Here is a 21,312-nt window from a genome sequence, read left to right as displayed (position 1 = left end):
CAGGGGGGGCTGTTGGCCAATGCAAGGCTGGAGCCTGTCAACCATGGATTTTTTTGGTCTGTCTTTGTTTTTTTGTTTTTTTTTTCCAAGGGATTTCACGAGAAGGAAGAAGAGCTTTTCACCCGGGAGGGTTGTTCATGGGCCTGGTGGGTAAGGGGCTGCATGAGCCACCCATTTGCAAGGTGGGGAGAAGGACAACAGTTCCCCAGGGCAAGCCAAAGGGTGAGTCAGCGTCAGAAGGTGGGTCTCCCACCCTGGGCAAGTGGCTATTTACAGGAGAGAGGAGACCACCACCCAGCCAGGAGAGAGGAGGAAGAGGAAACATCACTGTACTCAGCACTCATCCTGGCAAAGCTCCTGGCAGCAAATCCCTGGAGCAGGATGTGATTTTTTGGGGCTTGTTCAGCTGCCACAGCCGAGAGGAACCCCACTCTCTGGATGATGATGTTGGTGAGACCTCCTGGGCTCTTGGAGATCCTCCTCCAAGTGCTGCAGTGGCCAAGACCAGTGAAAAGGGGGACGCCCCTGGGGGAGCCTTGGTGCCCACCCCGCTGTCATGGTTCCTCAGGAAGAGGGGGAGATGGGGCTGTGCCCTGGCCCAGCGTGGGGTCTGCAGGCAGCTGGAGAAGAGCAGGAGCAGCCGGAGAGCAAGTAAGGCATGGTGCCAGCCTGGCCAGAGCCCTCCCTGCCACCACAGCCAGGGCTGTCCCTCAGTAATCCTCCACCCAACCGTTCTCTGAGATGAAGGCGTCGATCACCTCCTTCATGGCCAGGTTGGGGATGAGCTGGTCCTGGGTCAGGGGACTCCTCGTCACCGGATCGAAATGCCCCACGCGCTGCAGGGGGAGGAGAGGGTGACCAACCGGTTGCTCCACCTGCATGCCCTCTGCCCCGGGGCACCCCTGTGTCCAGCAGCAGCAGCCAGGCAGCCACACGCCTGCTGCCAGGGAGTGGGGCACCAGGGGGTCAAGCCCCACCTCTGAAGGTGCAGGGTGAAGGCACAACCCCCCTGCCAACAGCCCTCCCCACCTCAGGCAGCACCCACTGCCCTCCTCCCTGCCCCAGCACCTCCCCAGGGATCTGCCCAGGCAGGTACCTGGGACCAAAGCCAAGGAAGCTATGAGCTCCTAAGCTGAGCAGGCAGCTGCCTGTAGGCCCTGGCAGGAGGGGGACAGAGGCCTGGTGGCAGGGTCCTGGGGGACCCCTGCTGCCCCAGGTACCTGGAGATGCTCCTCGATGTCCTTCCTGTCGTAGGTGATGCCACTGGGTGTGATGCAGGGCTCCCGCATCAGCTCAAAACTGATCTTGCCACACAGGTAGTCAGGGATGTCCCGTTTCTGGCTCAAGAAAAGGAGATTGGGGTCAGGAGGGGTTGGGAAAGCCCATCGACAAAAAAAAAACAAAAGAAAAACCCCAAAACTCCCCCCTCCCCCCCAAAAAAAAACCCCAACCAACAAACAAAACAAAACACAAAAGGGGGGGAGGTTGCAGAGACTCAGAGAGGAGACACGGGACAGATGGTGGAGGTGGCAGCCAGGAACAGCTCCAGACGGGAGCAACTCACCTTCCTCTTCTCATCCACTTGAGAGAAGAGCTCGTCCATGTCTGCCAGGTACTTGTCCTGAAAGAAAAGGTTGTGAGGGTGAGGGGATCCTGGCGGAGGGGGGCTATGTGTGCCCAGGGAGAGATCAGGAGCTGGCAGAGACAAGGTGGCAGGTCCTTGGTGGCTGTCACAGCTCCTGCTGGTGTCTGTGGGGCAGGAGTGATGCAGCTTAAAACCAACCTGCCTTCCCAGGGCTACTCTTATCCTGGGATAAGGCCCCTCTGCCAGCTGAGCACCCACCCCCCTGGTGCAGGTACAGAGCAGAAGTGGGTGTCACCACAACTGGGCCAGGACAGGAGGTGGCAGAGCAGGCGTGGCTGTCACACTGTGGGACACACACACACACAAAAGCCCTGCAAGAGCAGTTCAGGCCACAAAAGAAGGGCTGAGAAACTGTGTGGCTCTTGCCTTTCTCCTGCACAGCTGCAGCAGGGAAGGAGGAGGAGGATGGGGTGAGGAAGGCTTGGCTCATATCCCAGCCCCTTGACTCACATGTTTGGCCTCAATGGTGGCCAACTGAACTCTGCTCCGGCTCTCGTCCGCGTTTTCCTCCTGCTGAGCCTTCCGGCACTCGGCCAGCTCCCTAGGAGAGAGCAGGGAGATGATGAGGGGACAGAGGGACACTGCCTGTCCCTTCCCAGGTGCCCTCACTGCAGGGCTCTGCTGGCACCAGGCAGAGCTGCCACAGCTTGGTGGCACTTAGAAAAAAAATCAAACCAAAACAAAAAGCCTTGAGGGGTGCCCCCACCCCGTGCCACCACCTCTCCTTCTCGGCCATGATCAGCCTGGTCAGGTAGGAGTGCAGCTCATTCTCCTGGTTGATCCGTTTCTCCTCGATGCTGTTCCAGCGCTTCTTCTTGGCGATGCGCAGGGCGCTGGGGATGTCGTCCCCAAAGTTCAGACGCTGCTCCTTGGCCAGGTTGTAGGCTGAGGGGGAGGAAAGGGGCAGTTCAAGAGCTGCCAGCACCCCTGCTCCTTTTCCTCATCCCTGGGGTTGCTTTTGGGGAGGGTTTTGGGGTGGGGAGGGAAGGAGGGGTCCCCACTGACCTCGCTGCAGGTTGGCGATGGCCTCGTCATAGTTCTCCATCTCCATCTGGCACTGGCCCAGGAAGAAGTGGGCTTTGACAGACTGCCCATCCAGCTCCAGGGCCCGCTTGCAGTCAGCCAGGGCCTTGTCATGCTGCTGCATCTTCAGGTAGCAGAGGGCACGGTTGGTGTAGTAGACGGCCACCAAGGGGTTGCGGTTCTGCAAGGCCAGACCCTGGGGTTACAGCCATCCAGAGGGGACAGTGGGGTGACAGCTGGGTGACAGAGTGAGCTGTCACCTCGGGTGAGAATACCCCGAGTCCTTCTACTCTCCTGAATGGAGGGAGGGACAAGCTGGGGCTATAGGGCGGCCTGTGTGACCTCCCCACCACCATGGGCCCTTTGTCCTGCACAGCCTTGGGTACAAGGGGGTCACAAACCCAGGCTGGGGACAGTTTGGGGGGAGAAGGCTGTGAATGCAGGAGGGGGGACAGCTTGGGGCCTGGCTGAGGGTGGGGTGCCCAGGCCTGGGGGTCGTGGTCAAGGCCAAAGTGGGTCCAGGCCCTAGAGGGAGATACAAGCCATGGGGGTCCCAGCTCGGGGGTGTCAAGGCCAGGCCCAGAGGGAGGTATCTTATTCCGAGGGTCACGTTCTGCGGGTCCCCTCACAGGCCAGAAGGGTGCCATCCCTGGGGGTCCTGTCCCAGTAGGACCCAGCCCAGGACACGGGGGTTCCACCCCCCGCAGGTCCCACCTAGGCCACGGGGTGTCCATCCCGGGGAGGAGGTGTCCCGTCCCCGGGGGTGTCCCGGCCAGACCCAGAGGAGGGCGTGCAGGTCCGGGGGATGGGGGGTGGTGTCCGAGCCTAGGGGTCCCGTCCCCGGGGCCCTGCCCCGTCCGCTCCCAGCCCGGGGTGGGGGTTCCGCTGGACTCACGATAGCGCGGCCGTAGCAGGCGGCGGCCTCGGGGTACTTGCGGCCGCCGAAGAGTCGGTTCCCTTGCTCCTTGTGCTCCTGCGCGCTATGACTCTTCTCGGGGCTACCACCCCCCGCTATGCCCGGCCCGGTTGCCCCAGGCCCCCCCCCTCCCCCTTCTCGTTCTTCTTTCCCCTTCATGGCACAACCCGGCCCGGCCCGGCCCGGCCCGTTGGGGCCGGCGGCTCCGATGGCTCCGGCCGCGCACTGCGACACCTCGACCGCCGCTTCCGGGGGCGGGGCCGGAACGGGACCGAAGGGCGGGGCTTGGGTAGGGAGGCGGGGCTGTGATTGGAGGGGCGGGGAAGGGAGGCTGGGGCCTATAGTGGGAGGCGGGGCTATAACTGGAGGGGCGGGGAGAACAGTTGTCGAGGGGCGTGATCTATGGAGAACGGGGCGTGGTTTGGGAGCGGAGGGGCGGGGTTTGCTGTGTTGGGGGCGTAGTCTCTGCGGCAGGGGGCGTGGCCTGTGAGGCGATGGGTGGGTGGGTTGCGGAGGGGGCTGTGCGGGGGGCGGTCCAGAGGAGGCCTGAATGGGGGGTTTGGGTGGGGGGATGTTGGGGTGCGGGAGGGGGGATGGGGGGTGCAGGGGGTGGGGGATTTGATGGGGAGAGTAACTCGGATGAGGTAAAAAGGGGGACATATGTGGGGGGTAAAAAGGAGGTGGGTGAATTGGGGAGTGTGGGGGTTATTTGGGGGTTGCAGGGCCAGAGGTGGTGGAATTTGAGGAGGAGGGAGTAGTTCAGTGCCCAGCCCGTGCTGCAGACACCCCCTTACCCCTCCCTTCCCCCCCCCTCACTTAAAGCCAGCCCCCATCTCCATTGAATCAGCAGGGATGGGGGCACCCCTAAAATCCCCATAGCTCCCTCCTCCAAGAGAGACGAACCCACCCCGCAGTGTGCAAAATATTTATTTATACTCCAAAAAGGTCAAGGATGGGGATGGGGGGTTGTCGGAGTGGGCCCTCCCTATTGGTGCCCCCATCCCGGGGTGAGCTCCCCTGCTACGGGAAAGGCATCTGGCAGCAAAGCGGGGAACAGGGGGGCCGGGGGGGGGGGTATGACACTGCTGACACGAGTTGTGCCGGTCTCAGTTGGTTCACCCCAGAGTTGTGATTTTTTTAAAATGTTTCTTAAATCTTTTCCTCTTGTTTACTTACATATATATAATAATTATTAATATTATTATTATTTTAGTTTGGCATAGAAAAATAAATCGCTCCTCTTTTGGCACCAGTCCTGCAGGAGAAAATGCGGGGCTGGGGGGCTAAGGGGTGAAGGTGGGGGGGCAATCAGGTGGCCCAACACACAGGGACCCCAAAAAGAGGTGGTACAGGAGCAAGCAGAGGATGGGCGTCCGGGGGGGGTTCAGGACTTTGGATCCCCTCCCTCGAGAAGGAGCTATAGGAGTGAGGATGTGTGGGGGTGGGAGTGTCCCAGGGGTATAGTGAGACCCCCCCCCACACCCAGAAAAAGAGATATAGGAACAAATGGAGGATGAGAGTCCCAAGGGGGGGAACACTGGACCCTCACCCCAAAAAGGCATTACAGACGACAAGTGGGGGTGGGGGTCCCAAGGGGATTTTGGATGTCCTGCCTGAAAAGGGGGTATGAGAGGGGTGGGGGCTCCCAGGGGGGATATTTGATCCCCCACCCCAAAAAGTGGGGTACGGTAGAGGAAGGGGTGGGGGTCCCAGGCAGATAATGGCATTCCGCCCTCACAGGAGTGGGTGGGGGTCGCGGAGGGGGGGAAGGAACTTGAACACCCGCCTGAAAGGGACGGTATGGGAGCGAGCAGGGGATGAGGGTCCCTGGGGGGGCGGAGCAGGGCTAAAGCATCCTTTGGGGTGGGGTGTACATTTTGGGAGGGGTGGTCAACGCGCTCTCTAGCACCGAGGGGTCAGGGCTGGGGGGGGGTGGCCTGTCCCCATGTCGCGCGCAGAGCCATCCCCTCCCCCCTTCCCCGATAGGAAAAACACACACAAAAAATATATATATTGAAAGGGATAGAGGGGGTCGGGGGTAACAACATCCAAAAGTTACGGCGGGGGGGGGATCTGTGCCCCCAGCAGGTCGTAGGCGAAGATGTTCCAGAAGACGGCGAAGAGGAGGAAGGTGCCGTAGGAGAGGAGCAGCAGCCACCACCCGCACTGCTGCCGCAGGCTCTCCTCGTAGCTGCGCAGGATGGTCAGCCCCATGCTGACCCCCACGATGGCCCCCGCCAGGTGGGCCATGAAGCTGGGCTGGGGGCCCGAAGCGGGCAAAGGGGGGGAGAAACGGAGCCAAACGGCTCGGCCCACCTCCGAGCTCACTGCCAGGGGAAAAAAAGGGGTGGGGGGAGAGTCAAGACACACACCCCTCTCCCCCCTCTAACTCAGCCGCTCTGGGGGGCTTTGGGGGGGGTTACTCACTGCACACCAACGCCAGCACCATTCGCAGCAGCTTGTAGGGACAGCGCATGCCGGCCCAGTTCTGGATGGACAAGGGGACAGAGGGACAATGGGCTCTGTCCCCATAGAGCCCCCCCCACAGGGTCCCATTCCTGACACCGCCACCACCAACCCATCGTGCCACCCCACGGGGCTCCCCAGCCACCTCATGATGGTGCCCAGCCAGTGCCATCCCACAGCATCACCCCCAGTGTCACACCATACCCCCCCCAATGTCACCCCATAACCCCAATGTCACCTCACAGCATTGCCCCCTCAATGTCACACCATACCCCCGCAATGCCACCTCACAGTGTCCCTCCCAATGCCACACCCTGCTGGCACCCCCGATGCCACCCCCCAGTGCCACCCCACCCCCATGTCACCCCGCACTGCCCACCCTCCTCATCCGCCGTGTCCCCCCAGTGTCACCCCCCGTGTCACCCCCCCCGCTGACCATGACGACGTTGGCGAGGTGTGCAGAGCAGAGGGCATAGACCCCTCCGGACCCCCCCACCAGGGGGGCTCGCATGTCAGTGATGGAGACAGTGAGGGAGCCTGCGGGCAGGAGCAGTGCTCAGCGTGGGTCTCACACTTCCCCCCTCCCCAGCATTAATGAATTACTGTCCACACTAATTAATTCCAGGCTACATTGCCCCGCCCCACCCCAGGGGGAGTGCTGGTGGTGGAAAACCAAGTCCCATGTCCCCACCAAGTTTGAGGTGAATGTCCCCAGGGCTGGTAACAGGGACTAATGGGGACCAATGGGGACCGATGGGCACCTCCAACACCCCCCGCACACACACAAATTATCTCCTCCCCGTGGACCCTCCCCCACCTGCCAGGACTCCGGCCAGATAGAGGAAGCTGATGCGCAGGATGCCGTGCACCATCTCCAGGGGCACCCCGATCATCAGCTGTAGGAGGGCATTGAACCCCAACTGCTCCAGCCTGCCCAGGGGACAGCAGGGGACACTTTGTTGGGCTCAGCACACCCAATGGGTGTCCCCCATACCTCCTCAACCCACCCGCCCCAACCCGAGGACCTACCCCACATGCATGAACATGTAGGTGAGGAAACGCCAAGCGCGTGCCCGGTGCCCGGGGTGGTAGACCAGGGGGCTCTTCATGTACTCGGGGTGGTAGGTCTGCAGCACCCACCTGTTCAGCCGTGCCCCGTAGCAGAGGAACACGATGATCTGCACCCAACCCCACCCTTGTCAGCACCCCAGAGCTGGGGAGTGGGATTTGGGAACACCCACACCTTCATCCTGGGGCCGAGCCCCCAGCGCCATATGGGCATTGGAACATCACAGATGGAGTCATCCAGCTCCCCTGCTCCAAGTCTGAGAACCTCTATGGCCACCAGCGCATCAAAACTATGGTCACCCACCCCTCTTCTGCCCAGAGTATGTGCCCCTCCCCCCCCCCCAGCATGGGCACCAGAACATCAGAAATGAGGTCACCTGGCCCCTCCACCCCAGGTCTGAACCCCTCCCCGCCCCATATAGGCACCAGAACATCACAGTCAAGGTCACCTGTTCCCACCATCCCAGTCTGAGCCCCCCATGGCCACCAGGACATCACAACCATGGTCATCTGTCCCCTCAGTCCCTGGACGGACTTCCCCATGGGGAGTGGGACATCACACCTGAAGTCACCTGTCCCCTCCACCCTGGGTCTGACCTCCCTTCATGGCCACCAGGACATCCCAACTGGGACCACTTCTCCACCCCAAGTGAGCCCCCCATAGCCACCAGGAACATCTCAATAGGGGTCACCTGTCCCCTCCACCCTGGGTCTGAGCCCCCGTTGGGTGCTGGGTCCCTTCAGCCGGGCTCAGCCCTGGTGCCAGCCCCACACCTGGGTGAGGGTGACGGCCGCCATGAAGACAGGGGGTGGGCAGGCTCGGTGCTGGTAGAAGTACCAACGCCGGTCCATCTCGCAGGGCAGGATCTCGTAGGCCACGTAGCGGACGAAGCGTTTATAGAAGCCCAGCCCGGTCTGGTCCAGCAGGACATCTCTGGGCAGGGCACGCTGCCCATTGGCGATGGCACGCTTGAAGCTGCTCGAGCGCTTGCTGCTGATCTGGGGAGACAGACCGTGCCCGCAGGGACACCCCCTGCCACTGCCACCACCCCCTGGCCCAGTGTCCCCACCTGCTGCCCACTGCCACCACCCCCTGACCATCACCACTGCCCCCAGCCCACTGCCACACCCCCCCCCTGCTCACTGTTACCACCCCCTCGCTCACTGCTAACACCCCTTGACCACTGTCACCACCCCATCAACAATTGCCATCTCCTACTGCCTGCTGCCACCACCACAATCCTCTGCTCATTGTCCCCACCCCCCGGCCACTGCCACCACCCCATGCCCATCACCACAATTCCCTGCCCATTGTCACCACCCTGATGGGACCACCTGGACAAGGCTGTGCCACCACCCCGTGCCAGAGGAGCACACCCCCCCCTCCCAGGGGTACAGTGCCCACCCCATCCCCATGTCCTCCCAGCACTGACCAGGTCCACCAGCTCTTGGTAGCAGACCTGCCCCTCGTCATTGCCCTGTGCCAGGGCCACCAGCATGTCCAGCTTGGCGGGGTCCAGGGGCAGCTCATGGCTATGCACCAGGCTGGCAAAGGTCTCCACCTCGATGAAGCCCGTGTTCTCAGGGTCAAGCTGTGGGGCACAGGGCACCCCAGGGGTTGCGACCATGGGGAGACCACCTGGTGCTTCTCACCCTGTCCTCAAGCCTTGTGGCGCCAGGTGTCACTCCAGGCCACCACCTTGTACCCCATGCCATGGTGTGGAGAGCCCCATGCTCTGTGGGTGCCTGTTTGCCCCCACCCCCCACCCCATGGCACAGCTAACTCGTTCTCCTGCCCTGCTCGGTCCCTCCTCACTGCCAGCACTGCCAGCCTGGAACTGGAACCAAGGAAAACACACATGTGGCCCTGGCACCAGATGCCTCCTCCTCCTTCTCGCTGCTGGGAACCCTGTGCCAGGGCACCCTGCACCATCCCCAGGGCTGCCAGCACCCACGGGGCACCCTGAGACCTCCAGGTACCCCCCACCATGGGCCAACCAGCACCATGGGGCTACCAGCATCATGGGGCAAACAGAACCATAGGGCTACCTCAGAACCATGGGAAACTCAGCACCATGGGACACCTCACACCAAGGGACACCCAGCCCCACAGGCTATCCACCATGGTCCTGCTCACAGGGACGAGGATGCCGAGGTGGCACAAGGACAATGGAGACGGAGCAAGGGCTTGGCTGGCTGGAGCATGGCTACAGCCCCCTCAGAGGGGGTCGGACCCCCACCCTTACAGAGTGAGCCTGCAAACAGCGCTGGTGAGCTCCTGGGTACCAGGTGCAGGAGAAGAACATCCTCATGGGACAGGCTCGGGGGACCACAGGAGGCAGGGGATTGTCCCCATCCCAAGCCTGGACCTCAGCCCTCCAGGGCCAGAGCTGCTCTCCCAAGGAGGGGCCAACAGCCTGGAGACCCTGACTGAGGGGGGGACAGGGTGTAGGGTGCAGTTTGTGGGGCATGGGGTGCAGGGTGGGGTGTGGGGAGTGCACGGTGCAGGGTGAGTGCTGTGGGGTGCAATGTGTGGGGTGCAGGGTGGTGAGTGAGGGTTATAGGGTGCATAATATGAGGTGCAGAATGTGGGGTGCAGGGTGGAGGTTATGGAGTGTGGGTTGTGAGGTGCAGGGTGCAGGATGGGTGTAGGATGTGGGGTGCAGGGGGTGGTGGGTGGTTTGTGGGGTGCTGCCAGCAGCCTCTAGCCCTCGGGAGCAGCCCCATCCTTAGGGGTACCAGAGCCCCCCAGTGCCACTCATCCCCTGCACCGCACAAGCCACACACGTGCACGTGCCACGCCAGGGCCTATCACACATCATTGTCCCCATGCTGTGGCTCACATCCAGATCATTGGTGCCCAGAAAACCCCTTCTGCTTTGGGAGGGGGGGCATCTCCCCCCCAGCTCGGCCCCCCCGAGATCCCCCAGGCCCCTCCAGCCTCTCCCAATCCTGCTCCCCCCCGGGGAAGATGCTGCTTGTCCCCAATAGGCTCAGGGTGACACGGGGGACAACACAGCAGCTCTCGGGCGAGGGGGATGGGGGGCGAGGGGGGGATTCGGCCAAGGTCACGAAGCCTTTCGGGGAGGCTCTGCGGTGGGCGCTGAGATTCCTGACCCCAAATAAATTCCCTCCCCAGCTCCGGGAAACAGCCCCTGGCTCGACTTGGCGGGGTAGGGGGCACGGAGGGGCGAGGGGGCCAGGGGCTGGGCAATGGGGGGGGCTGAGGGCTGGGGTGCAGCGGGGGAGGGTGCCGAGACATGAGGATAGGGGTGGGGTTGGTCCTGCCGCCGACCTCAGCCCCACACAGAAGCCTTGGTGCTGGGCGGGCTGAGCCTGCAAACGGGTCACGGGGCTGGAGGCAGCCCCCGCCCCCACCCCCCCCCTCGGGCTGGTCCAGCCCCACGGCAGCCCCGAGGCCCCATCCTGCACCCTCCGCGGGGGTCGGGGCTGCCCAGCACCCTTCGTCCTTGAGGGTGGATCCGGGGGTATGAGACCCCGGTGGGGGGGAAAGGCAGGGGAGGAGGAGGCCACAAGTGAGGTGAGTTGCGGGGTCTCAGCGGCGCAAGGGGGCGCCCGGGTCCCCCCAGGGGTTGAGGGGTGTGCGGGGTGACACCGGGAGGTGCTCAGCGCGGGGCGGGGGGAGCAGCGGCCGAGGTGTCCGCCCTGAGCGGTGCCCGGTCCCTGCCAGACGGGGGGGCAGCCCTGCCCCGCTGCCTGCCCGCATCCCTCCGAGTGCCCCCCACCCCTCCTCCCGGTGCCCCCCGCCCCGTTCTCACCTGCTCCTGGATGAGCTGGAGCAGGGAGCTCCTGTCCATGCACCCGGCGGGCTGCGGACTCCGCCGCTCCCCCGCGCCCGGGGCCGGCGAGCCGGGCAGGGGAGCGGCGCGGGCAGCGGGGGGGTTGGGGGGTGCGGCTCTCCCCGCCAGCCCCGCGTTGCGGCGGGCCCGCGAGGCAGCGGCGGAGCGGCGGCGCCGGGAGCCGCCGATGGCAGCGGGGCGGCGGCGGCGGCGGGGGCGGGAGCGGAGCTGAGCGGAGCCGCCCCCGCCGCAGCGCACGGCGCAGCGCACCCCCCCTCCCTCCCCGGCAACCCCCCCCCAACCCTTCCCCCTGGGAATCGGCACCCTCCGCACCGAGAGGGAGGCGGAACAGGAATGATGCCTGCAGCCCGGTATGGGAATTAGCATCACGGTACCGGCACCAGCAGCCCGGTACTACTAGCCCGGTACTGCATCCCTGTATTGGTACCTGCCGCCCGGTAGTGGTGCCTGGTTCCCAGTGTAGTGCCTACATCCCAGTACTGGTGCCTGCATCCCAGTATGGGTACCTATATCTTCAGCTATGATGCCCGCCTCCCAGTATGGCACCAACATCCCAGTCAGGTACCAGCATCCCAATATGGCACCAGCACTAGTTACCTGTGGACCCAGCGCAGACACCTGTGCCCCCTCCCCAGCCCCCCCAGACCGGGGTGTCTCCACGCATGCCCCCCACTGCTCCCCCCAGCACAGTTCCCACGGTGCCTCTGATGCTGACACCCAGACACACGGGACAGCCAGCACTGGGCACCCCAAACTGCCACCCTCGATGTCAGGTGCCAAGAGGCACCCGGACCCCCTGGCACGTCCCCAGGACCCAACCCCAGCACCATCCCTGCTCCCCCAGTCCCACCCCAGCAAGTGCCAGGGCAGCACTGGGCACACAGCCCCACTGTGGCACTGGGATGGTGGCATGTGGGCTGGGAGGAGCTGGCCTGGTTTGGGCTCACCAGGGAGCACCATGTGGTGCCATTCACCTGGAATCACAGTCCTGGTCATGTTCCCCCAACACCTGGGTGTCCTGGTTTGCTGTGGGGTCTCCTCTCCCACCCTGTTCCCAGAGAGGTGCTGGGAGAAGCCTCCCCCCCAGCTGTGCCCACATCCCGTGGAGACAGGGACAGCCAAGGGACAAGCTGCTAGGGGGAGAGAGGGACAGACAGGGGAGGTGGCACTACCCGGGGGGTACATCTGTACCCTCAAGGAGTGGGGAGCCCCATCCAGAGTTATCCCATAGCACCAGGCTTCCACCTCCTGCCCTAAAATCCCCGTAATTGTCCCCAAGGGTGGCCCTCACAGCCCCAGCCGCCCCCTCCCCCACCAGATGCAGGACACCGTGGGCAAGGCAAAGGTGTGTAAAAATTTTATTGTCATGTTGAGAAGAAACCTCCTAAAAGGGGAGGGCCAGGACAGGAGGAGGGGGTCAGCCCACCTGCGTGGGGGCTCGGGCACCCGGAGGGGACAAGGGAACACAGGGGACACGGTCCTGGCAGTGCCACGAGCCACTGGCCAGCAAAAGGAGCCCAAAGTGGCTCTGGCACAGGCTGAGACCCCAGATTCCCTGTCCAGGGCCACCAGCCTGGGACTGTCCCCATGAGAGGCTGGCTGTCCCCATGCAGTGACTTCTCACCCCCTGTCCCCATCCCCAGGCCATGAGAAACAGTTTCAGTTTAAATAGACAAAAGGGAGAAAAAAAGCAGCTCCCTCGGTGCTGCCCCACCAGAAACTCACTCTGAGGGTGCTTGAAAAGCCCAGAGCTGGTGGCACTGACCCACCAGGAGATGATCTGGACCCTAAGGCAGTCTGGGCACACTCTTGGGGACATGGGGACACTGTGGGACTCCTGCCCTGGATCCAGACGGGGAGACAGGAAAGAGCTTCCAGTCTTACCAGGAGATGTGATGCCCAGAGCCTGACACTCGGGGACAGCCTGGGCTTGGCCAGGGCCCTGCTGAGGGGACAGCAGGACAAGGGCCGTATGGCACGGTGGGACAGCAGCTTAGTGCTGGCACTGCCGAAAAAGGGCTGTGCTCCCCCATGGCCCTGGGAATACTGGTGGCCACGAGGGCTGGTGGCCAGGACACTGGTGGGCAGGGGAGGGGGCAGCTGTCCCCAGAGCCCGGCATGCTGCAGGCAGGACTCGGAGTGGTTTTGTGCAGAAATCAGAGAATAAAAGGGCCTGGGACAGGTCCTGGGTAACTCTTTCCCCCTTTGTTGCCTGCTCATCACTCCATCCAGGAGTGACCCCAAAACGTGGGGGTTTGAGGGGTTTAAACACCCAGCCCCTCACTGGGGATGGATCTGTGCCCCAGGAGGGTAAAGCCATGAGGCCCCAAGGATTCTGGGAGCATTGGCTCCCTCCCTCCCCAAACTGGGAGGCACCAGCACAGCCCCCAGGGAAAATGTACCTGACCCAATACTGAAACACGTTGAAGCTTAAAAAAAAATAAAATATCAACGTTAAAAAGACAAAAATTAACAGAATAAAAGTCGGGGGGTGATCCTCCAGCTGCTGGTGAGGCAGAGCTGCCTGTCCACCCCCTCCTTGCTGGGCAGGAGCCACCTGGTGCTGGGGGATCCATCCTGCTGGTGCTGAGGAGTCATTTTCACAGGTCCTGTGGGCCAGGCTTGGGGGGAAAAGGAGGATTTCCCCAGCAGGGAGCAGCTGGAGGCAGGGCCCCTCACTGCTGGGGGGGGTGGCTGGTGTCACCAGGAGGACAGGGGTGGGGACACTGCCTCTCATTTGTTCTTGACCAGCACTCGGTACAGTGTGACCCCCACCAGCGCGGCCACCGCTGTCCCCAGGGCCACCCGCAGCCAGAAGGAAGCAGCCCCCAGCTCCACGGCATTCAGGTGCCTGCCAGGAGAGACAGAGAAGAGAATCAAGAAGGTGCAGAGCTCCTGCCCCCCCCCCAGGACAGGGACCTGGAGATCCCCTGGTGGAACATGGAGGTGGCTTCACCCTCCCACGGGCTGGAAACAGAACCTGGGGAATTAGTGGGAGCAGAGGGGTGCGTGTCTCCCTTTCTAGGTCAAGCTGCTCTTAACAACTCCAGGAGAGCCAGAAGAGGAGCTGCTGGCACAGCTGGGGACCCAAGGAGGGGACAAGGCCCTGCCCCAGTGTTCCCTTCCTACCCACGGGCTGTGCCCTGCCTCAACTGCTCCCCTCCTGGGACACTTCCATAATTCATCCTCCCCTAAACCAAGGGAGCAGAGCCAATCCCTGCCCCTCCACTACGCTCTTATTTATTTATACCATGGTACCCTCAGATATATTAAGGATATTTAAATTTTAATACTGCAGAGAGGGGGGTGGTGGTGTGTGTGTGTGTGTGGTGGTGGGGAAGTGTCAGCTCTAAAAATAGTTGTTTATTGAAAAGAGGCTGGAGAGAAAAAAACACTCACAAGTAATCGCATCCTCTCTTCCAACACCCCACAAGCTCTCCCTGAGAGGGCTCTGACCCACCCCCCCCCACTTAGTCCCCTTGATGTCACCCTCCCATGAGGGGCTGGCTGCCACCCTGCCCCACTCCCAGCCCCCTCCAGGTGCCCTTCCCTCCCCAGGGAAGCTGTGTGAGAGCAGATCTGTCTTGGCTGTCCCCTTTTTTCAGTTTTATCTGCCTCATCAGGAGAAAAAAATAGCTGCCACCCCCCTGCTGCAGGCCTCAGCAAACTGGGCTGGCTACTCCTCTGCAGGATTTTTTATCTTAGGCTACAAAAATAAAAACTCCTGTGGCAGAAAGTAGCTAATAAATCTGTCAGAAGGCAGGAGAGAGAGAAGCGGCTCTTCTGTTTCCATTACTTTCTTGAGCAGGTGACACCAAGAGAACCCAACTTAAAAGTGCAAGGGATGGGACACATAGCCCTCCCCAAGCTGTCCCAGGGAAGGACACTCACGGGAAGGTGGCAGCAGTGGCCAGCTTGGTGTAGACAGCAGTGCTGGGTGGGCTCTGACCATGGCAGGAGAAGGGGAAGGGTGGTGGGAGACAGTGCTTGTAGCAGAACTCAGCAGGGGACAGCCCGGGCTGCTGGCTGGCTTCTGGCAGGTCTGCCTTGGAGGCCACGAAGACACAGGGTATCTGGCTGTCCATGTAGTGCTGCTGCAGAGACAGGGAGGAATCCTGGTGAGGGTGGTGTCAGGAGGAAGGGGGCCAATCTTTTTTCAGTGGTGCCCACTACTAGGACAAGGAATAATGGGTTGAAGCTAAAACATAGGAAGCTTCACCTCAACACAAGGAGAAACTTCTTGACTGTGAGGGTGAGGGAGCCCTGGCCCAGGCTGCCTGGAGAGGCTGTGGAGTCTCCTTCTCTGGAGACCTTCCAGACCCACCTGGATGTGTTCCTGTGTGGGCTGCCTTGGGTGATTCTACCTTGGCAGGGGGGTTGGACTGAATGATCTCCAGAGGTCACTTCCAACCCCTGACATTCTGTGATTCCATGACTAGGCTGCCAGGCAATGGCTGGAGTCCCACAGGGCCCCTTTATAAAGTCCCACAGGGCCCTTTTAGAGAGTCCCCCGTGGTCCCCACCAGCTACCTTGTAAATACTGGCAGAGTAGCTGAAGGACCTGGGGTCACTGGGGTCGTAGATGAAGCAGGCGACATCGCAGGCTGCATCTGATGGCTTCAGGAACTTGGTGTCAGCACTGACCTCGTAGAGCTGGGAGGAGAGGGGTGGCACGGCATTGTCACAAGGCTGTTTCTCCCCCAGAGTCATGCTGTGAGTGCAGCAATCCCCAGGGGGACACAGCCCAGCCCTGCAATGATCCCCCCTCCTCTCCCTGACTTACTATCAGGTACTTCTCCTGGCCATTGACCTGCACGGTGTTGATGGTGTAGAGGGAGGGCACCCCCGGGTTCTCCTTCTGCACCTGACAGCAGCAGAACAGCCTCTCAGAGGGCAGGGGCAAGAGCAGAGCTTGCGGAGAGAACATTTTCCACTCAAGCCCCTATGGGATAACAGCAGCTGGAAAACCAGCCAGCAACTGCCACCAGACATTTGTGACATTCAGATATCAGGAAAAAGTTCTTTGTTGTGGGGGTGCTGAGCCCCTGGCCCAGATTGCCCCCAGAAGCTGTGGCTGCCCCATCCCTGGCAGTACTGAAGGCCCCAGGTTGGATGGGGCAATATGGGATGGTGGGAGGTGTCCCTGACCATGGCAAGGGGTCGGAACTGGACGATCTTGAAGGTTCCTTCCAACCCAAACCATTCTATGATTCTATGATTTGTGACAAGCAGGGAAAGCCACCATCCTCCTGGGGCAATGTGGATGCCTGGGAAAGGCACAGCCCCTCTGGAGCCCTGGGGACAAGCAGAGAGGAGCAAAACGAAGTGGCACTGCTGGGGTGTGAGGGTGTCCCTTCATGGGGAACCCCAGGGCTCAGCCACAGGCAGAGAGGTGCCATGGGATCTCTCCAAGGCCTCAGGGCTCTGCCTCCAGCCTGGCCAGGATGTCCTGGGAGAGGGGAGCAGCCACTCACCGCCAGGCTCCTGCCGAGGAAAGCCTGCAGGAAGGCAGACTTGCCTGCACCCCGGGCTCCCAGCACCTTGCAGAGGAAAACATTTCTCTGTGTCTGTCCTTTCTCCAGGTCGATCCTTTTCTCCCGGGTGACTGGCAGGGAAAGAGGCTGGGTGAGGCAGAGGAGGGACAGGAGGGGTGACAGGAGGGGAGGGCATGGCCGTACCCGTCAGGGCTTGTGTCTGGGAGTCCTGCTCCGAGAGGATGGGGTAGCCCAAGTAGCCCAGGCACTCCAGGCAGTGCTGCACGTCCAGGTAAGCTACCAGCCTGGGGAGATGGGAGAAAACCACCAGGTCAGCCAGGACAAAGGGATGTGACAAGTGGCAGGGGGAGAGGGACTGAGCTTACGTCCACTGGCAGAGGAATCCATGGAGGGGGAGCAGCCCCGTGTCAGTGGTGTGTACCGTGCTGTAGAGTTCAGGGCCCCAGGGCACACGGGGGAAGACACTGAAGAAGTTCTGCAGCTCTGCAGGGGACAGGGCTCCATCCTGGTCCTGCAAGGAAAGAGAGATGGCCCCTGCAGCAGGATACAGCCCCTGCAGCCACACCATGCAGAGCTGGGGTTCAGAGAGGGCTGTGTCCCCCCAGCCAGCCTGTAGTGACACGGGGACACTGGCAGTGGCAGAAATCAATGGTCAGCTAGGCCAGAGCTGCGCCAGTGTGGAGAAGAGAAGTGCCTGAGGGACTCCTGTCACCATAGAAGGGACAGGCCAGTTCTGTTGTGTGACTGGAACCAGTGCCTTGCTGCCAGGCAAAGAGTGTCCCCACTCACCCCTCTTGCCCTCAGCTGCTGCTGCCCCTGGCTCCCCTAGGCCCACCCACCCCAACTCGGTCCAACCTGCCCCTCCAGGGTCCAGCTCTGCCTGTGGGCAGGAAAGCAGCTGCAGCCAGGCCTGCATCCCCCAGAGCATCCCCCTTCCCAGGCAGCTCCTCCAGACCCTGCCCACCTTGTCGTGCTTCTCAAAGAGCCTCTGCAGGAACTGGTAGCCCAAGTGGTTGAGCTCTGTGGAGCAGCCAGGGGGCAGGCGGAACCTGGCAGGGAGGAGACTCAAGTGAGCAGCTCCAACACCTCCTCCAGCCCTGGAGGAAGGGCAGCAGCCCATGAGCAGGTCCTTGGCCAAGCCCCATCTCCCCACCAGAGGACACAGCTCCCTGCTCAGAGCCAGTGACTGTCCCCAGACCTGGCTGTTCCCCATCACAGCATTGGCTCTGGGGGAGAAGCCCTGGAGGGGGCAGGGAGGCCCCAGCATCCAGGGAGACAACGCAGCTCTGGCTCTGCCTGGTGCCCAGGGCTTCAGAAGGGCACAGCACTACCCCTGGGGTGCTCTGCACCCACACGGGCCTGTCTGGGGAGAGGAAGGAGCAGCTCAGGAGCCAAACCCTTCCATCATGGCTGGATCCCCCGCAGCAGGGAGCAGAGGAGAGATGGCATCTGCAGAGTGAGCTGGGAGGGCCAGGCTGCCAGCTCACTGCTCCTGACAGAGCCCTTCTGGCTCTGCTCAGGCAGGGACAGCCAGCAAAAGCTCCTCATTGATGTGAACTCAGGGACAGGTTCTCCTTCCCCACCACCCTGTCCATTGGCAGCAGCTCCCAGGCCTGTGGCATCTATTCCCAAGCCCACAGCCCCTGCCTGCAGGGGAAGGCAAAGAGCAGAACCTGGCACAAAGGGCAGCCCACAGGGTGCTGGAAGGAGCTGGGGAGGTGCTGGGCAGGCTGAGCTGTGCCCTCCCCACCCCCTGCCCACCCCACCCCTGGGCAGGACACACACGGAGGGTACAGATAGTCATCTGTCAGCTCCAGCTCATCGTCGTAGCCGAAGCGGCGCAGGATGGTCCAGGTGGTCTCATGGCGACCCCGCTGGATGAAGAGGGTGTTGAGGAAGAGGAAACCTGAGGGAGAGATCCAGGGGCTCAGGCAAAGTGACGCCAAGAGAGCCAGAGGGATCCACTGCTTAGGATGATGCTTTCCCTAGGAAAACAAGCTGCTCAAGGAACTTCCAGCAGGCTCAGGTTGGCTTTGACATGGAGGATAAATTTGGCTTGGAAGGAGAGGCAGGAGGCTCATGCTGGGGATATGGCAAGGGAGAGGGACCCCCTGACCACTAAAGGAGAGCCAGAGGGCTGAGCACCTCCCTGTGAAACCAGGCTGGAGATGTTGGGGTTGTTCAGCCTGGAGAGGAGGAGGCTCCGAGGTGAGCTCAGAGCAACCTTCCAATATCTGAAGGGGCTGCAAGAAAGCTGGGGGAGGGCTTTGGACACAGGGGGGAGGGAGAAGACAAGGGAAATGGGTTAAAATTTGAAAAGTGGAGATTGAGGTTGGACATTAGGAAGGAATTCTTTGGTGTGAGGGTGCTGAGCCCCTGGCCCAGGTTGCCCCCAGAAGCTGTGGCTGCCCCATCCCTGGCAGTGTCTCAGCCCAGGTTGGATGGGGCTTGGAGCACCCTGGGCTGTGGGAGGTGTCCCTGACCATGGCAGGAGGTTGGGACAGGATGAGTTTTAAGGTCCCTTCCAACCCAAACCATTCTATGATTCTATGGCCCTTGCTAGGAGGCTGCTGCTCTCACCATTCAAGGTCAGGCCATTGTCCTGCACCCCATCTGTGGTGTTCTTCCACACAACCATCTTCACATCCTCCAGTGCCTGGGGAGCCAATGGGTTTCCAAAGCAGGACTTCTGCCTCCCAAGAGAAAGAAGGTCAGGGTCAGCAGAGGTCACAGAGAGCCCAGCCCTCTCCCAAGGTGAGGAGATGGTGTTTCTAGGAGAGGAAACCCACCCAGCTCTGGGATTTTATTGCCTCAGGCCTTGCCCCAATCCCTGTTCCTCAGCACATTTGTCTCTCAACATCTCCAGAGCTTCCTGCTTCCTACAAACTCCCAAGCTTAGAGAAGATGGGAGACCTGAGGATCTCCATGGGCTCCAGGATGCATCCTAGATTGCTATGGCTGTGCTGGATGCCAAGGGGACAGCTGTGCCAGGAGTGGGACAGCTTTTCTGCCTGGCATTGGAAGGAAGGGGGATCCCAGGGGCTTTCTGGGAGAGACTAGGGAATATCTCAGCTCCCCAGCCAGCCCTACCTGGAAGTAGTTGAGTTCATCATCGCTGAGAATCTGGTTGTTATCCTGGTCTGAGAGGTTGAAAATCCGGGTCAGTGCCCGTGCACACGCAGGTTTCAGCTGCAAGGGACCAACCATGGTGACAAAATCAGGGCAGGACCTTCAGCCTGGCCCTTCCTCCTGCCTCCCAAAATCTCTGTGTGGAGAGGGGTCCTCTCCTGGTACTGCCTGAGAGCATGGTCCCAGCCCAGTACTACAGAGCTGAAGATCAGAAGCAGGACAGTCCATGGAGAACACCCTCAGGAGCAGAAGGACACCGGGGGGATGGAGAGTGTCCAGAGAAGGGAATGGAGCTGGGGAAGGGTCAGGAGCACAAAGTCTGACCAGGAGGGGCTGAGGGCCCTGGGGGTGTTGATCCTGGAGCAGAGGAGGCTGAGGGGAGACCTTGTGGCTCTCTGCAACCCCCTGAGAGGAGGTTGGAGCCAGGGGGGGTCGGGCTCTGCTCCCAATGAACAAGGGATGGGACAAGAGGAACTTTGGGCCTCAAGTTGTGCCAGGGGAGGTTTAGGTTGGAGATGAGGAGAAACTTCACCACTGAATGGGTAATTAAACACTGGGACAGGCTGCCCAGGGGGTGGTTGAATCCCCATCCCTGGGGGTATTCAAAAGCTGTGTAGATGTGGTGCTGAGGGACAGGGGGACAGCTCAGGGACAGCCTCCTACTTGTGGGCAAAAGCCCAGCACTGGCCAGAGCCCTGTGATGGGATGGGAGACTCCCCAGGGGCTGCAAGCTGTGTTCTACCTGCTTCTCCTCTGGGTCATAGAGGGGGGCAGTGGGGTGCAGCACAGCTTTCTGGGCGTAGTAGAAGAGCTCTGAGATGTTCTTGAGGTTCTTGGCAGAGCACTGGGGGTTCAAGAAGAAGAGACAGTCCAGTGAGCAGGGACAGATGATGACAAGGGACAGCAAGCCCCAACGTAGAGGCTCTCAGGACCAAGGCAAGGGGGCTTCTGCAGAGCAAGGTGAGACCCCAGAGGCATGAAGGCTCACTGGCTCATGACAAGAGCTCCTGCCCTCAGGGAGGTTCTGCAGAAACCCTCCAGTCCCCTCACCTCCACACAGGTCTCGATCTCTGAGAACTGTTCATGATGGGCAGGATGACCTCCATGGAGCTCCCCACCTGCAGGTCGGACTTGTTTCCCACTAAAAATAATGGGGATCCTGGGGAAGAAAGAGGAGTGTCAGAGAGAAGGAAGGCCATCACCCTGCCCCAGCCAGGCAGCCTCCCCACCCTTCTCCCCTGGGGCTTCAGCAGCATTTCTGCCTCCCAGGACTGGGAGCTTCCATCTGGAAAAGCAGCCTGCCTGATCCTGCTCTCCCTTTCACTCAGCAGCAATATGTCCAGGAGCCTTTAATCCTGCACAGCAGCCTTCTGCCTAAGCAATCCATGCACAGCTTGTGGCTTCCAGGCTCCCCTTCTCCCCACAGCCTTCCCTCCCTGCCTGGCTGAGGAGGGATTAAGGGGGGAAGGAACTTTCTGTCTTGGCTAAACAAGGGAGAAAAGCCCCCATGTTCCTCTGCTACAAGCTGTGTGGCCACAAGCTGCTTTGATCTTGGTAGCCTCCAGGGGAGGTGTGAGGGTGGTGGGCACACCACAGCCTCCAAAGCCCCTCAATTCTGTATCCACAGACAGTACCTGGAGCCCTTTTCAACTCCCCCATTCACCATGGGAATCCACTTTGTTCGAATCTGGAAGGTGAGCAGAGAGAAGGACCCATCAGCAGAGACAGACACATCAGCAAAGAGATTAA

General features: G+C 61.3%; 3 protein-coding genes across 4 annotated transcripts in view; all 3 read right to left on the bottom strand.

Moving 5' to 3' along the window:
• Window positions 1–63: 63 nt before the first annotated feature.
• Window positions 64–3,834, bottom strand: STUB1 (STIP1 homology and U-box containing protein 1). The gene is made up of 7 exons (XM_008496739.2): window positions 3,564–3,834; window positions 2,651–2,849; window positions 2,365–2,530; window positions 2,096–2,186; window positions 1,565–1,621; window positions 1,221–1,337; window positions 64–836 (listed from the first exon to the last, which is right to left on the bottom strand). The coding sequence occupies exons 1-7, from the start codon at window positions 3,741–3,743 to the stop codon at window positions 711–713; spliced, it is 936 nt and encodes a 311-aa protein (XP_008494961.2). The 5' UTR covers window positions 3,744–3,834; the 3' UTR covers window positions 64–710.
• Window positions 3,835–5,639: 1,805 nt separating this feature from the next.
• On the bottom strand, window positions 5,640–10,978 carry RHBDL1 (rhomboid like 1). Of its 2 annotated transcripts, XM_030459685.1 has the most exons (8): window positions 10,898–10,978; window positions 8,552–8,710; window positions 7,893–8,117; window positions 7,080–7,228; window positions 6,868–6,980; window positions 6,487–6,587; window positions 6,012–6,072; window positions 5,640–5,911 (listed from the first exon to the last, which is right to left on the bottom strand). In XM_030459685.1, the coding sequence occupies exons 1-8, from the start codon at window positions 10,934–10,936 to the stop codon at window positions 5,640–5,642; spliced, it is 1,119 nt and encodes a 372-aa protein (XP_030315545.1). In that variant the 5' UTR covers window positions 10,937–10,978. The 2 variants fall into 2 exon arrangements, with proteins under 2 accessions (XP_030315545.1, XP_030315546.1); XM_030459686.1 differs by lacking the exon at window positions 7,893–8,117 and having other exon boundaries at window positions 10,898–10,936.
• A 1,302-nt stretch (window positions 10,979–12,280) lies between these two features.
• Window positions 12,281–21,312, bottom strand: part of WDR90 (WD repeat domain 90) — a 44,606-nt gene continuing 35,574 nt past the window's right edge. Inside the window, 15 exon segments of the mRNA XM_030459703.1 lie at window positions 12,281–13,790; window positions 14,831–15,033; window positions 15,470–15,592; window positions 15,723–15,803; window positions 16,414–16,544; window positions 16,618–16,718; window positions 16,800–16,945; window positions 17,399–17,483; window positions 18,220–18,340; window positions 19,015–19,123; window positions 19,525–19,623; window positions 20,306–20,407; window positions 20,614–20,642; window positions 20,645–20,722; window positions 21,193–21,250. Of these exon segments, the coding sequence (XP_030315563.1) occupies window positions 13,673–13,790; window positions 14,831–15,033; window positions 15,470–15,592; window positions 15,723–15,803; window positions 16,414–16,544; window positions 16,618–16,718; window positions 16,800–16,945; window positions 17,399–17,483; window positions 18,220–18,340; window positions 19,015–19,123; window positions 19,525–19,623; window positions 20,306–20,407; window positions 20,614–20,642; window positions 20,645–20,722; window positions 21,193–21,250 (1,584 nt within the window). The 3' untranslated portion in view covers window positions 12,281–13,672.

The sequence above is a fragment of the Calypte anna genome, chromosome 14, assembly GCF_003957555.1.
Source record: "Calypte anna isolate BGI_N300 chromosome 14, bCalAnn1_v1.p, whole genome shotgun sequence".
In the NCBI taxonomy this organism is placed as follows: domain Eukaryota; kingdom Metazoa; phylum Chordata; class Aves; order Apodiformes; family Trochilidae; genus Calypte; species Calypte anna.
Note: the sequence above shows the minus strand (reverse complement) of the source record. Positions and strands in the feature narration are given on the sequence as shown.

Bases quoted from the DNA above. Each gene is read 5' to 3' on its own strand.
- STUB1 (XM_008496739.2), bottom strand. From the start codon at position 3,743: ATGAAGGGGAAAGAAGAACGAGAAGGGGGAGGGGGGGGGCCTGGGGCA. The intron at 2,850-3,563 runs GTGAGTCCAGCG...CTGGCCTTGCAG, and splicing joins CCTGCTACGGCCGCGCTATC to AACCGCAACCCCTTGGTGGC. The intron at 2,187-2,364 runs GTGGTGGCACGG...GCTCTCTCCTAG, and splicing joins ATCATGGCCGAGAAGGAGAG to GGAGCTGGCCGAGTGCCGGA.
- RHBDL1 (XM_030459685.1), bottom strand. From the start codon at position 10,936: ATGGACAGGAGCTCCCTGCTCCAGCTCATCCAGGAGCAG. The intron at 8,118-8,551 runs GTCAGTGCTGGG...CTGTCTCCCCAG, and splicing joins ACCAAGAGCTGGTGGACCTG to ATCAGCAGCAAGCGCTCGAG. The intron at 7,229-7,892 runs GTGTGGGGCTGG...GGTTGGGTGCAG, and splicing joins CGGCCGTCACCCTCACCCAG to ATCATCGTGTTCCTCTGCTA.